Genomic DNA, 14848 nt, shown 5'->3' with positions numbered 1-14848 from the left:
GGTTGCGCTGGCCTCGGCCGAGCTTCTGTGGGGCGCGCAGGGTGGAGTGCGGCCCCAGGCCAGGAAGCCTGGCCCCGCACCCAAGGGCTGATCGGCCAGCCGCGTCTCCTCCCACCTTCACTCCTGCCCCGCACCCGGGGTCCGGAGGATCCGCCCGCACCCCGACTTCTCCGCCCCAGCGCTTCCCATGCCGGCGGCGAGATGGAGAGGCAAATAGTAATTAATATGTCAGGGGCGGCCGCTGCCGCAGTGCTAAGAATAATCCCCCGGGGAGCCCCGGCTCCGCGCGGCGAGCAGGACCCACGGGGGCTCGTCCACCCGGTTGGGGAATTTCAGAGGAAGTGGCCTTCGCGCGGCCCCCGCAGCCCTGCGGCCGGCCCTTCCCAGGCGCGGATGGAGTTGAACAGCCTGGGAGACAGACCCCGGCGCTATCCTGAGTGCCTGACAATTGAAACCAGCCGGAGGCGGTCCCTGTGAAATCTGCGTGTGGTGACACAGATGCCTCATAACAGCACGCTGCCATCCCCACAGTCATAACGGATGGAGTCCACCTTTCCCGCAGTGTAGTGGAAGCTGGACAGGGATGGGGCGAAGTGTACTTCCATAGTCCGCCTCCTGCCACCGCGGGTTGCCTGACTTCCTGTGGTCGCTTATTTATCGAGATCCTACAAGCACGGTGTTTAGGCACTTTGAACTGGAGTCGTTTTCCTTTTGAAGCCACTTCACAGGCTCCGTTCCTCCGCGAACCAAGCTCAGAATCCCACTCTGGCTGCTCAGAGAAGTGCAATATGAGCAGAGCCTTGACAGTTCTTCCGTCTGAGCCTGTATGTGGTGGTGGGGATTCATCTAAAACTCAATTTTAATAGCTGCCTGCTTTATTTACTTAACCGAAAGTAGGCAAACACATCCACCGTTACCATCAATCATTTTGTTGTAGTTTTTTCAAATAAAAGCTGTGACCACGAGGCACTAAAAATATGTCTTTTCTGTACCCATCCTGGAAACAACTGGCATCGTACTAAAATTTTGCATATTTTTTTTTCAGTATTGGCATAAAGGATGTTTCCATTGTGAAGTCTGCAAGATGGCTCTGAACATGAACAACTATAAAGGCTATGAAAAGAAGCCCTATTGTAATGCGTAAGTATTGTCAACATGGTGTGCCAACTGTGGCACAGCATCAGAGCATACAAGTGAGCCGTTCTGCCTGTTTTGAAGAATTGACTTGCTGTGTCACCCAGGTGTGGCAGCAGCTAGTTACCTGTTTATGCCATGGACTCTGGGGCCATGTACTTGGTTAAAGGTCATTGCATTTTTGTCTTTCTAATGTATAGGGTAATTTGTGGGCGGCTTTAGTCAGAAGGTTACTTTAAGAGGTTCACAGGGTTGCCAAGTTGGGGACAATTGTTAGAAGCTGCAGAACTTATACACTGAGAACGTGTGGGCTCTGAAGTTCATGTCAGATAGCTTTCCATTTTAGTCACATGTCAATTTCCATTTTTAATCATATAGTGTTGCCATACTGAGGTTTTATATCTGAACCTAGCTGTTATGGAAAGGAATCTTACTTGGTCCAAGCTGAGACCACTCTAGAGATCCTGAAACAGGGAACTAAAGAATTGAGACGTGGATATTTCCATCTGGTTAGTAGTAGTTCTCTCGGTGTGGATTAAAGAAGGTAAGCTTCCTTGCAGGCTTTTCTATAGATGTGCTTCTAGCCTAAAATAGCAATTAGCTCGCATTTATACAGTACTTACCACAAGTTAGGCCCTGTTCCAAGCTCTTTGTGCATGCTGACTCATTAAATCTTTACAGACCCTACCATTTTGGGGGGGGGGACTATTGTTATTCCCATTTGACAGGTAAAGAAATTGAGGCAGGGAGAGGATAAGCCTCAGGAAAGGGCTCAGATCACTCCTAGAGGCTGCAAATGGTTAAACATTGGCCAGTGCTTACAAAAGGCTGCCTTGCTGCCCTGAGGCAGATGTTTCTCTACTTCTGTGAGCATCCTCCCACCCAGACTGTTTTCATCTGTAGGTCCTTGGCCCTAATTGTTGAACCTTCTTTCCAGTTCCCTGTGGGGCCTGCGGGCCTCAAGGAGGCAGAGGAGGCGCCTGGCCTTTTGGCTGGAATATTGCCAGGGATTCATTCCTCCTCAGAGTGTTTGAAGCAGGTTCATTCAGGTTTCCTGGAGATAGAGGGCCCATAGTTAATTCATGCTTCACTCATGGGAGCGTATGTTCGTAGACAGTAAATTTTTGGTAAACAGATATAATGTGCTCATACCTTTCTGATGAAGAACTTTTAAAAAAAAGCACTTTGTATTTCCTTCCAGACTTAACTTAGTGCTTACGGATAGACCAGAAACTTAAAAAAAAAAAAAAAAAAAATCAGAAAATGGGGACTTTGAACAGAATTCAGGACTTTCTTGGGTAAGATATTCCCCAAACTTATTGACATTTTCACCCCTCCCGTGTCATGCCTCTTACTGGCATAACGGAAGCAAAATGAGATTTCAGGGTCATGGTCTCCTGCTTCTCTTAAAGGGAGGTATAAATGATTGGTTGAAGATCAAAGGCAGGCAACAGTAACTAGAAGGGGAAGGGCCCCCGACAACCCATAAACAGGATAATGGTCCTTTGGTTAAAGGAACGTGAACCATTCTTCCTGTAAGTATTCTAGCTCCCGGCCCGATTCCGTCAGGCTTTATGGGCCACATCAAGATTCTTTATAGCTCCAGAGCCGGAAGTTTAACCTGGTGACAGCAATGCCTTTGAGTGGGCCTGGTAGACCTAGAGGAACCAGAGGGGAGGAAGAAAGACGGGAGAGAAAGAAAAAGAGGAGACAACAACATTTGTAAATATGATGTAATGTAATATAATGTGTGAAAAAGAAAAGATAGAAAGACAGAAAAAAAAAGATCCAATTGATGCAGAGTCTTTGATTGCATTGGGCCTCTTGAAAATTCAGTGCTTACTGCTCAGTTTCAGTTTGGTCCAATTAAAAAGAATAACAGATTCTGCAGCAAGTCATGAGTGGCTGGTTTGCACTCTGATGTAATAGTGAACTAATGCCCCAAACCTTTGAGATCTGAACCCCAAAACAAAAAGCCTCTCTTTGTGGATAAGAAACGTCCTGCTGTGTTGTTTCAGAGGTCTGAGTCTACTTTTAATACTTCAGTTATCTGTAAATCAAATGCTTACAGATTTTCTTTCTAAAATTTCTTATATAATTCCTGGACTTTGTTATTTGGTTTAGTTGGAATTTTGGGGTAGCATCTCAGATCTTTTGCTTAATATCGAACCTGGTAGCCCACCAAAAGAAGACTGGAATCCATTGTTCGTGCCTGAATGAGTAGAGTTGATGATTTAAATTTGTTTAGTTTTAACTTCATGTCATATGCTATCTCCAGAAAATGGAGCCTGGCAAAGTCATAGGTTATATCTGCTGTGAAGGTTCCTGGCTTACAAGTGTCCGTTCTCAAGCCTGATTTTTCCAAGGGCACCGGTTGCCATGCAAACTCGCTGGTCAGAGTGAATTACCCTCTGGGGAGCCTGATGCCGCTGCTCTAATTCAGGGTGTGTGTGTGTGTCAGTCAGCTGTTCCCTGTGGTCTTGGCCAGAAGGGTTGCCATAATTTCTCTGGGTCAATGGGGAAAATTGATTCTCTGAAGCATACCGCTACTGGAAAATGAAACATTGTATGTCCATGTAAAGCAAAATTATATCTGTACCTAGTTTGCTTCAGGCGTCAATATACATACATCCATGTTTAAGTAAAAATGACTGTTCTTCTCCCGGCAACTTTTTATTGTGAAAATGTTTGTATACACAAAATGATTGAAAGACTACAATGAACATAGGTATAGCCTGCACTGAGATTCAATTATTATTAACATTTTTCCACATTGGCTTCATGTTTTTACCTATATGTGCAAATACTTTTATTATTAATAGTTGGACCATTTGTCAGTTTCATGCATCAAGTTGGTTTCATACATCAAGATATTTTATCCCTAAAAATTATCTCATACAAGCACTAAAAGTAAAGATATTTTCTTAAAGAACTACAGAGCCATTACCACACCTGAGGAAATTAACAAAAATTTCAAAACATCTACTATCCTGTTTATGTTCACATTTGTCCCATTGTCCTAAAATGTCTTTTATAGCTGTTTTTTTAAAACCAGAATCCAATCAAGGTTCATACTTTATGTTTAATTGTTATGGAAATGACAACTTTTTAAAATTGTTGAATACCGAATTGTAGTTCTTTAATTTCTGCTGTCATTTCTGTTGATTTATATAACCTATCAGCGTTTTCAAGAAGAGAACTGACATAGCATTTCTTGTGAAAATAACATGCATAATTAACTCTAGAACCTTTAAAATAAACATTAAGAATATGCTTAAAAATTTGAAAGCATAAACATAGACATTTAGGATTATGTTAAGACATAAAGGCTTTTTATTTTAATTGATACCTGAGGGCATTTTTTTTAATGGAATGAAGTAGTATTTTCTTCTGTTTAAGTTTGTTGCTTCTTTATATATTCTCATGTGTTTAGAGAACAAACAAGTTTGCCGTTTGATTTTGTGCAAAGGAGAACATGTATAAAATATCATTTACATAATATTTAAATTTTGATCTTTTGATAGAATGATCAAAGTATAGTACACACTGGATGTAAAATTGGGCACAATACACATTTAGTTCCCGGTGCAGCGGAGGACACTATTAAAATATTTAAAAACAAACTGGTCTACTTGAGTACGTGCCATGTTTTCTTAAATCTTTATGTTTCATAAGCAGGCAGTGGATTTTTAAGCATATTCAGGATTTTTTTCATCATGGAACTTGCAAAGAAAAGAGGACATGGGGATATTTTTATTGCTAAGAGGTGCTGAGAAAATAACACTAAATGATTAGACAAAAAACATAGCTCACATTTGTATGTGAATTTATATGCCAAGTTCAACTATAAACGTTTTGCTACCCAGCAAGCCACACGCTGAATGTAAACCCCAGGGCCATTTGTCAAATAAATTATTTAATTGATCATGTGTGAAAGTCAAAATTGCATTTGTTATGTGTTTGTAAAAAATACATCAGTTCTTAAAATTTTCTGAGAAATATTACCACGTAGAACTAGCAGTGCCAATGACTGGCCAGTTAGTGAACTGTCGCCAGAGGTCAAGTTATTTCAGGTCAAGGAATGATGCAGTTGTTTCACAGGACCTTGCCAATAATTTCTCCAAATCATCACTTTGGTGGAAATCTTTTTTGGGGGTGGAAGGATGAAAAATATGTCCCGACCTGCCCACGTTTTATATACCTAATAGCTGTGTCAAATGTATGTTTACTTACAGGAATGAATGGATACAATTATCTGTGCTAAATATGTTTAGTCATCCTTTCAAATAAGATTCCCTCTCACCAAGTAGTTTGACTTTACATAATTTTGGAAGACTTTAAAAATAAAACAGTGGGAGCTGTGCACGTGTTTACTTTGGTTCTGCCTGTGTTAGCATTCCATCTTGTGAATATTTGTTGACTATCAACAGCCCAGAAAGATGCTGAGCTAGATGCTGTCATTATGAGCCACCCAGAACGGTCAGTGCCATCCAGCCAGCCTGTCTTGAGGAGTATTATTTAGGCCGATGCTTCACTGACTCTCTGTTGGTCACTCTTTATTAGGGCCTTTAATAGGGGCTACTCAGAGGACATGGAAGGAAATTAAATTTAAACTTCAGAATTTTCCTCTTATCTCTGTTTAGGCCTCCCAAACCTGGTTCTGTAACACTCCAAGAACTCGAATTATCTCAAGGGAAATTATGAAATTCTTGCTATTAGGTTAGCTTTGATTACTTAAGAATGTCTCTGAAAGGCCCTATGGTGTAATTGGAGTTTTGAAGCGACACAGAACTGGATTTGAATCCTGGCTTCATCACATCTGACTGAGCAAGTCTCTTGATCACTAAGCTTCAGTTTCTTCATCTGTAAAATGGGGTAGGATTATTAGCAAAAGACCGAGGCTTTTAGCAGTGTGAGAAGTGGGATCTAGATTACTATTTATGAGCTGAGTACCCAGAGCTTGTCAGGGACTTAGTAGAAGGATTAGTATTGAAGTTGAAAGTTGTCTAATTTCTCCCTTAGAGAGGAGAAAATGTCACATTGTTAAAAGTGACACTTAGTTTCTATGGAAGGAGACTGTGGTGTGTAGGAGTTCTACTTATGAATAAAACAGTTCTACAGCCTCTCCAGCAAACCAAAGTATAAGGCACAGGCCTAACCAGAAACCACGGGCTTACCTGTCTGTACCCGCTTCTCACTTGGAGTGGCTCCGAGGGTACCTGTCTCGCTCACCCCCACATTCCCAGAGCCTGGCGCTTAGCGCTCAGTAAAGATGAGGTGCATCAGTGAGCATGAGGGTTGTGTTGCATCGCTGAGTGTAGTCCTTGCCTTAGCCTCCAGTTCAGGATGCTGCCCAGCCTAGGTTTTCTTCTGGGGAGGCAGACAGAGCTTGGGCCATCTAGAGGAGCTGACTTGGGGAGCCTGGGTGTCTGAACACCCAGCGGTAAAGTCTCCCCACCCACAGGAGGGCCCCACCTTTGCCAATCCATAACGAACATGGAATTTCCTCTCACTGCTTTCAGGCTCGATTTCAAAACATATCTTTCTAGAAGATTCCTTATTAATACTCATTTAATTTTGGGGGGTTTTAATGATAATCTGTAAAATGGGATAATACTTTCTACCTAACAGGAGCTTTATAGAAGTTAAATGGGGGAATATTTGTAAGTTTTAGCATATCAAATGATACTTTATTAGGTGCCCAAATATTAGTCCCCTCCCTCGTTTTTAAGAAGTTGAAAGTTGTCTCATTTTTCCCTTAGAGAGGAGAAAATGTCACATTGTTAAAAGTGACACTTAGTTTCTATGGAAGGATACTGTGGTGTGTAGGAGTTCTCATTAGCATCAATTGTGATATGCCTGGCTTGACTTTTTAGTTACATACCACACAAAAATCAGGCCTTTTGCTCCTTGCACAGACCCAATACAGGAAGAGGATGACAGTTTCTTTTCTTTTCATTTCTTTTTTTCTTTGTTAAAATTGAATGATTGAAAATGAGGGAAGTAGACACTTAATTTGAAAAAAATTAAAAGGTTCCAGTGTATAGGCAAAATGATCTGATTCCCAGTTACCTTATTGAGCCCTGGATGATATCTAATGAATTTTAGTATCTTTTGAAATCATAGTAGAAGCCCATATTTACAAATCATGGACTGAGTTCTGTGACATTGGAAAACGTTTACAAAAGTTACCTTCAATGTATAGTTTCTCTCTATGTTGATATATTTATTATGGAATAATGTCAGATTAGAAAAGATTTGGAGATGAAGCCCAGCAAAAATCTCCTACATCCCGGTGAAATGCATGGTTGATGCAAGATATAGATGTGTGCGCGTAAAGGAATATTGATTATGTGTCTGAGGCTTGTGTAAGAGTGCATTTCAGTATGTCTTCTTTAAACGTTTTCAGATGAGTGCTTTACCAGGGGAGTGGTTCCTGGGACTGTCAGGAGTGAGAGAGATGCAGACATACCCACCTGAGAGTATCAGGGCCCCTCGGGGATCCATCTCGAGAGGAACAGGAAGTCAAATTTTTCTTTTCTCTTACAGTTGGGTTATTAGCAAGGCCTAAGCATTTAGCATGTGAGATGTGGGATCCAGACTAACATTTATGAGCTGAGTAGCCAGAACATTTCAAGGACTTAGTAAAAGGATTCTTATTGATTCCGGAGGTCAGCTTATGAATAAAACAGTTCCTCAGCCTCTCCCGGCACATCTAGGTGTGGGGCACAGGCCTGAGCAGTGAACAGGAAGCTGTGAGAAGGACCAGCTTTGAACTGCCAGGATTGTTAAATCCAACCCTGGAAACTCGGTATTAATTTTATCTCTCTAGTCAGCTGTGCATTTTAGTGGAGTCCTTGAGGGAGCTGCTTTGTGTCCAGCTCCTGTTTACTTTCCCACACTCTCTGTTGACCCATTCCCACCAAATCCTGGGAGAAGCTTGAAACTAGTGTGGTGTGTGTGGTTTTGGATAATATCAGATCGATAAGTAGACTGGTGGTCTGTCACATTTCTGCTTCAGCGCAGCAGTCTAAAAAGCCATTTAGACAAGAGTCTTTGATTAGCTCCCCCGATGCTCTTTATCCATCAAAGGCAGGTACAAGTCAACCACAGAGAGTGTGGAGAAGTGGGATGGCTGGAGATCTGGATGCGGAGTTCGACAGTTTCCTGCCAGTATTGAACTTGGTCTTTAAATGTGACTTCGCTATTCGTTAATCGATCAAGAGTGTTGACTCCACCCAATTCAGGCAGAAGCACAGTAAACACACACCTCAGTCTAGAAAGACGTAGCGGATTCTCAGACGGATAGTGATGGAGTTTGGATGTCTGTACCATCCTCTCCTGGCTCCTGTGCCCACCATCCACCCAGGCCCCAGAGCCTTGTGCATCTCTGTCATCTTCCACACCTCCCTCCCCTTCTTCCCCATCCTCATGTATCCGTTTACTCTGTCCTTGTCCTTCTTCATGCTGTCTTATCATGTTTGGCCGGTGATCTGACCATTATCCCCGAACTGGTCTTCCTGTTGTAGTCTTTCTCTTTTTGAATGCCTTTCCTGCCACCACAGTTATCTTTTGAAACCATAGTTCTCACGCGACACCTCTGATGATTCCCCATTGCCTATAGAAAAAAAAATTAGATTTGTGACAGACATCTAGGGCCTGTCCCAATCTACCTTCCTCTACTTATTTCTTCCACTTCAGCCACACTGGATTGCTGGTTCCGATGCCTTCATCAAGTTCCTTAATCTAAGTCTCAGTGTCTTCACCTATGAAGTGGGCATAATAGTAGACTCTGCTTCATAGGATCAAGGATTTGTTGGAATATCCAAATAAGTTTAGCACAGTTTCAGGCACATAGTAAGGAGATAATAAAAATTAGATATGATTTTTGCTGTTGTTAAGCTTGACGCGGTGATTTGACCCTTGATTCACGCTGTTGTTATGCCTTCTGGCCCGCCCTCTTTTAAAGTTAATTTTCATCTTTAAGGCACATAGCCGTGACAGCCTTTGTGAAGCCATTTTGAATCTCTCAATTACTGGACTTTCTTTGTGCTCTTGTTGTGGTTGTCATACCTCAATTATATCACTTATTAAAAAGCCTGCCCTGTACTATGGTTGTGTTTGTCTACTCCTCTGAGGTTTTCCTGCTGTTTTTTTTTGAAGTTCCCAGCCTGGGGTTGGACGTGGGTTAGGGGTGGGGAGGTGCAGTCAGCTGCAAGAGCTTTGCTTCTTAAAGGGATTATTTCTGGCATGTGTTTAAGGAATTGAGAATGGGGGTTGCCAAGCTTCAGTGCAAGTCCAATGCTAACCACCCAGAATTGGCGTCAGCTTCACAAGTTAATCCTCAACAAGAGAGCCCTCACTGCAGATGCCAGCCACAAGGTTGGGAGTCCCCAGGCCACACCACATTTGTAACCAATTGGCTACAAATTTGGGGGTTCCCACCACCCCCTCAGATTTGATAATTAGCTAGAATGACTCACAGAACTCAGGAAAATGCTATGCTTAAGATTATTTTATCATAAATCAGGAGCAGCCAAGTGAGGAGACAGAAGGGTGAGGTATGGGAAGATCGTGACCATGGAGTTCCCCTGCCCTGGCCCCTTGGAATCAGGGTGTGTCTCTCTTGACACATCCATGCATTCACCAACTGGGAATCTCTGCTAAGCTTTAGCGTCCAGAGTTTTTATTTGGGTTTCGATACGCAGGCATGATGACTCATTGACCATGTGTTTGTTCAATCTCCAGTGCCCCCCCTCATGACCCTCCCCAGGTGAGGTCCATGGATATCAGTTGAATCAAAGCCCCAACCCTCCATTCGCAGGATTTCTGGAGTGGCCAGTCCCCTCTTGAGCCATCTTGGTAGCATAACTCAAGTTTGGACCCAGGGACTCATAAATGACAATGACATTTTCAATTACTCAGGAAATTCCAACTATTTAGACTAAGTCAGAGGAACCATGGAAAAATGCTAGTCAAGTTCATTATTATACACCAGGTTCGCTTCTCAATGTCCTCATCGGATGTACTGTTTGAACTATTGACACATGAGCCTTCATTATGACAAGAATGATGGTCTAAAACCCACCATATCTATTTGGCCAATCAGTGGAAGTTGAGTGGGACATAAACAGTTTGCCGCCTGCACACAGAAGATGGACAGGAGGACCTATTTGGGGAAGGACCCTGGATATAACTCTGTAGATTTGGTTTTTCTAAATAAGGAAGTCTTTCCTGTTAACAGTCACATTCTTGAGTGCAGGAATAGTCTCAGTTGCCTTTGTATACTCCAGCACCTCCTGTGTTCTTGGTAAGTGTCCCCTTGAGAGAGCACATTTCCCAGCTTGCTTTTTTAGGGGTACAGCAAGCTCCTTTGGCCCTCCGAGCAATACAGTTCAGCCTCAGGCATCCCTAGCTGAGAGCTCACTCAACAAGAAGGAACGGACTTTTCTTTCCATGAGAATCTGTATGGGATCTCAGCTGCAGCCTGCCATGCTTAGAATGATGATACACATGAACAATAGCTGCCACTTCCTCTGTTTGGGTGGAATATTGAAATTTATAGCTAAATTAGTGGTCACTGACGTGCCACTGAACAAAGGATGATAAGAATAGCGTCATCTACCAAGGCAGTTTGTAAAAATCACTTTGTTACAGCAAGGTTTTTCAAAGTGAATTCTGTGTTTAAGACATCAGGCCATATGCTTATTACCCTTAATATAATGTCCTCCAGGTTCATCCATGTTGTCACGAATAGCAGGATTTCTTGCTTTTTTAAGGCTGAATAATTTTCATATATGTATATGTATATATATGTGTGTGTGTATATATATATTTTTTTCTTGGAAATAAGTATGATTTATTTCTTAAAACAAAATATAATCAGGGATTAATGAAAAGTCTTTACATTCTCTCGTGGAAGAATTTAATCTTCTTGGGTGACGTTCAGTGCTCTTGTATTTTCTCCCCAGATTTCCAGAACTTCAAAAACAACTCAGCAGAATCCGTGCTCCTCCCCTGCCTGGCTCTTGTCTGTCCACCTCCCCCATGTCTTCTCCCTCTCTTCCCCCCACCCTCACGTCTTCTCTGTTACCACTGACGTAGTTCTCTGATTTTCTTAACATTAAATGGAATTCTGTTTAGAAACTTCTGGATGCTTAAGGCACATAATAATTAAGGGCTATTCCTATCAAGAATAGAAACACTATATTAGAACAGTTCTTCCTCAGAGGCTGCTGAAGAAAGAGAATCCTGTTTAGAGGGTTTGCCTCTGTGTGTGTGTGTGTGTGTGTGTTTTAAATGGTAGTTATGTAACATCAGGTTTAATTGGCCGGGAGGCAGGAAGCTGGTTTGTTTGTGTGTCCCTTGTGTCATGTGTACCTGACAGGCTATGGAGTGAGGAAAAGCACCTATAATTTGTGCACGGGGGCAGCTGCCCAGGAGACGTCCTGCATAGTGGCAGTTTGACAGATGTTGAAAGAAAAGCATATTGTTTTTTTCTTTATACAGTGATGGGTATGTAATAGACACCGAATAAACACGTGTGGATTGATTTTAAATGAACATTTATTCTGAATGGGATACAGCAGTCCTTTATTTGATAGCAAGCTTCCTAACTTTGGCATCTTTCTCTGGTGGGTCAGGAGAGATTGCTTCTCAGGATTTAAAAATTAATTCCCTAGCAGGAGAACACAGGTGGTAACATAAAAGAAGTACCTGAATGGAGGAAGGATCGAGTAATCCTCAGAGGACACCAACAGGAGAATGTTTATGGTCTCACCCATCTGTACCGATGCCTGGACACTAAAGAAGGTTCATAAGATCCAGAATTATTGCCAGTGTGTGGTGAGGCCAGGCTGGTAACGCAGTTCTGGCAGCAGAAGGGCTTGCCGTGCTAAAAAAAAAAAAGAACTTGTCTAATAGGTAGATCCATGTATAGAGAGAAACTCGAAGGTGAAAAAATGATGGAGAACATTCGGGTGAGAATGGAACGAAGGAGGAACAGGATTGGTAGTGCCGTGGGGCAGACCAAGCACCTTCTACAGGTGGGAAACACAACCGAAGAATCTCGACGTGTTTACGCTTTGGCTCAGAAGCAGGATGCAGGGTAAAGGGAGGCTTTGGTGAGACAGCTGCTGAGAGTTTAAATGGGGCTATCAGTTTTTTGTTGTTGTTGTTGTTGCTTTGCTTTTGTTTATAGTTTCACTGTTTTCAAGCTGCTTCAGACTTAATGGGGGCAAATAAGGAAGAAATGGTTGGTGATTAGTAGTTGTGAAAACTTTGGAAGAAGGGGTCTCCATTATCTTGAAGTTCATCAGAGTGATGGGAGGAATAAACCCCAGACTTCAAGAAAGCCTGTTAAGAGTCTATGATACTTATTTCACTTAGCATGACACTCTCAAGATTCATCCATGTTGTCACAAATGGCAGTATTTCATCCTTTCCTATGGCTGAATAATATTCCATTGCATATACGTACCACAGCTTCTTTATCCAATCATCCATCGAAAGACAGGCTGTTTCCACGTCTTAGCTATCGCCAATCACATTGCAGTGAACATAGGGGCGCAATCATCTTTATAAATAAATGTTTTTAAAATTTTCATGTAGATACCCAGATGAGGGATGTCGGATATAAAACAGAAAGCAACAAACAAAGAAACTCATAGACACAGACAATAGTATGGTGGTTACCAGAAGTTGGGGGAGCGTGGGGAGGTTGAGGAGGGTAAAGGAGGTCAAATCTATGGTGACGGAAGGAGACTGGGCTTTGGGTGGTGAGCACGCGATGCAATATGCAGATGATGTATTATAGAATTGTACACCTGAAACTTAAATCCTGTTATTAACCAATGTTACCTCAATAAATTTAATGGAACAGAAAAAAAGAGTGTATGAGAAGTGAGAGGGGTTGTGCGTGTTCAGGGAACCCTAGGTCATGAGAAAGTCTGTGAGGCAGGAGCCACGTAGAGTTTGATGCCCCCTGTGTGCCTGGTGACTAGAGCAGCCCCTGTCACAGTTGGCCTTTCAAAAAGACTTACTGACCAAACAAAAGAAGGAATAATAAGAAAGATGCCCCGGTAACATAGAAGAGTTTGGCAAAGTTCTGATTGAAATGTGTTAATTATTTCAGTGTGAGAGAAAAAGGGCAATACTTTTTGTTTTCTAAAACAGAAACCAAAAACCAAAAACCAAAAAAGCCACATAGGGCATCCCGTGGAGCGTTCCAAGCTCTGATTAGCACAACACACAGTTTAAAAGGTAGCAGACTGAGAATTCAAAAATGCACAAACAGTAAGAATGGGATCAGGAAAGCTAATGGCCGGTGTGAGCAATGGCTTGTGAACAATTCTAAAGACAAAGAAAAGAGAAAAAAGATGAACAATGGCTTCAGAGAGACGCTATGATAATAAAAGATGACAGAGAAAAAAAGTAGAATTATTAAATTCCTATTTAACTTTAATCCTTTCAATCAAGAAGATATTTAAAACTAGAAAAGATCCATGAACATTATTCAGACATGAAAGGTAAGGAGAATGAATAGTAGGAAGACATCAAGCCATTCTTCATGGAAATAGAAGTTCAGATCTCTAGGTCCAGCCTGAGGACACCCAGTCTGTGTGGTCCTGGTACTGAAACCATAGAGCCATGGCCATTAATGATGAGAAGAGAGGTGGTAGGACAGGTAAGAGAATGGACTCAGGTGCTCAGCCAGGTTGGTCGCTTCACCTCCCTGTGCCTCAGTTCCCTCATCTGTAAAATGGTGATATAGTCAGTTATCCCATCTGCAAAATGAGGAGGCTGTTTCAACTGAGGATAAAAACAGTGCATACTATCTCTTTTGGTTACAGTAAGGAATAAATCAGACACTTTATGTAAACAGTTGACACAGAATCGATACCATGTTAAGTATTAGTTACACTTATTATTGCCTCTTCTTTGAGAAATTATGTGCAAAAGAAAGCTTTGAGAGTTTTGAGCTTCGAGATGGAAAAATATTCCAAATTTTAGAAAGGGGAGGAGAGGCAGATTGTCGAAATTACAACCTAATAACTTTGACATTAATTCTTGGCAAAATTCTTCTGCGGATAAATACAGGGATGTTTTGTGGGGACTTCAAAATAAAAAGTCCTTATAGCTTCTGTCCTAGTTTGCTTGCCCTGTCGTGTGAAGTACCACAGATGGTGGCTTAAACAATGGAAGTTGATTGTCTCACAGTCCTGGGGGCTGGTGGTCAGAAACCAAGGTGTCCGTGGGTTTGGTTTCCTCTTGGGGCTTTGAGGGATGGATCTGTTCTGGGCCTCTCTCCTTGGCTTGTGGTGGGCCACCTTCTCCCTGTGTCCCTTCACATCATCTTCCCTCTGCATGTCTCTCTGGGACCACCTTTTCTTCCTTTCTTTCCTTCTTTTTTTTTTTTTTTTTTTTAATAAGGACACCAGTCATATTGGATTAGGGCCCACCCTAATGACCTCAGTTTAACTTGATTCTCTCTATAAAGACCCCATCTCCACATAAGGTCACATTCTGAGGGACTGTGATTAGGACTTCAACATACCTTTTTTAGGGGGACACCATTTAGCCTATAACAGATTCACTAACAATAGTCAAGCAAAGCAAAATTAGCCCTAATTTTTGATGGTATAGGGAAAGGAAACATACACAATGAACTTTGAATTTTTTTTTTTTAAAAAGGTATTCGACAGTGTGAATTTTC

At 42.0% G+C, this 14848-nt stretch overlaps 2 protein-coding genes across 2 annotated transcripts in view; both read left to right on the top strand.

Moving 5' to 3' along the window:
- LOC107195330 (LIM zinc-binding domain-containing Nebulette) overlaps positions 1 to 14848 on the top strand; it is a 161641-nt gene that overhangs the window by 411 nt on the left and 146382 nt on the right. The window contains exon 2 of the mRNA XM_025043485.1: positions 1046 to 1140. Coding sequence (XP_024899253.1) covers positions 1046 to 1140 — 95 coding nt within the window. The remainder of the gene's footprint in view (positions 1 to 1045; positions 1141 to 14848) is intronic.
- CUNH10orf113 (chromosome unknown C10orf113 homolog) overlaps positions 12066 to 14848 on the top strand; it is a 23942-nt gene continuing 21159 nt past the window's right edge. The window contains 1 exon segment of the mRNA XM_006927130.1: positions 12066 to 12241. Within this exon segment, the coding sequence (XP_006927192.1) occupies positions 12066 to 12241 (176 nt within the window).

The sequence above is a fragment of the Pteropus alecto genome, unplaced genomic scaffold (assembly GCF_000325575.1).
Source record: "Pteropus alecto unplaced genomic scaffold, ASM32557v1 scaffold11, whole genome shotgun sequence".
In the NCBI taxonomy this organism is placed as follows: Eukaryota; Metazoa; Chordata; class Mammalia; order Chiroptera; family Pteropodidae; genus Pteropus; species Pteropus alecto.
Note: the sequence above shows the minus strand (reverse complement) of the source record. Positions and strands in the feature narration are given on the sequence as shown.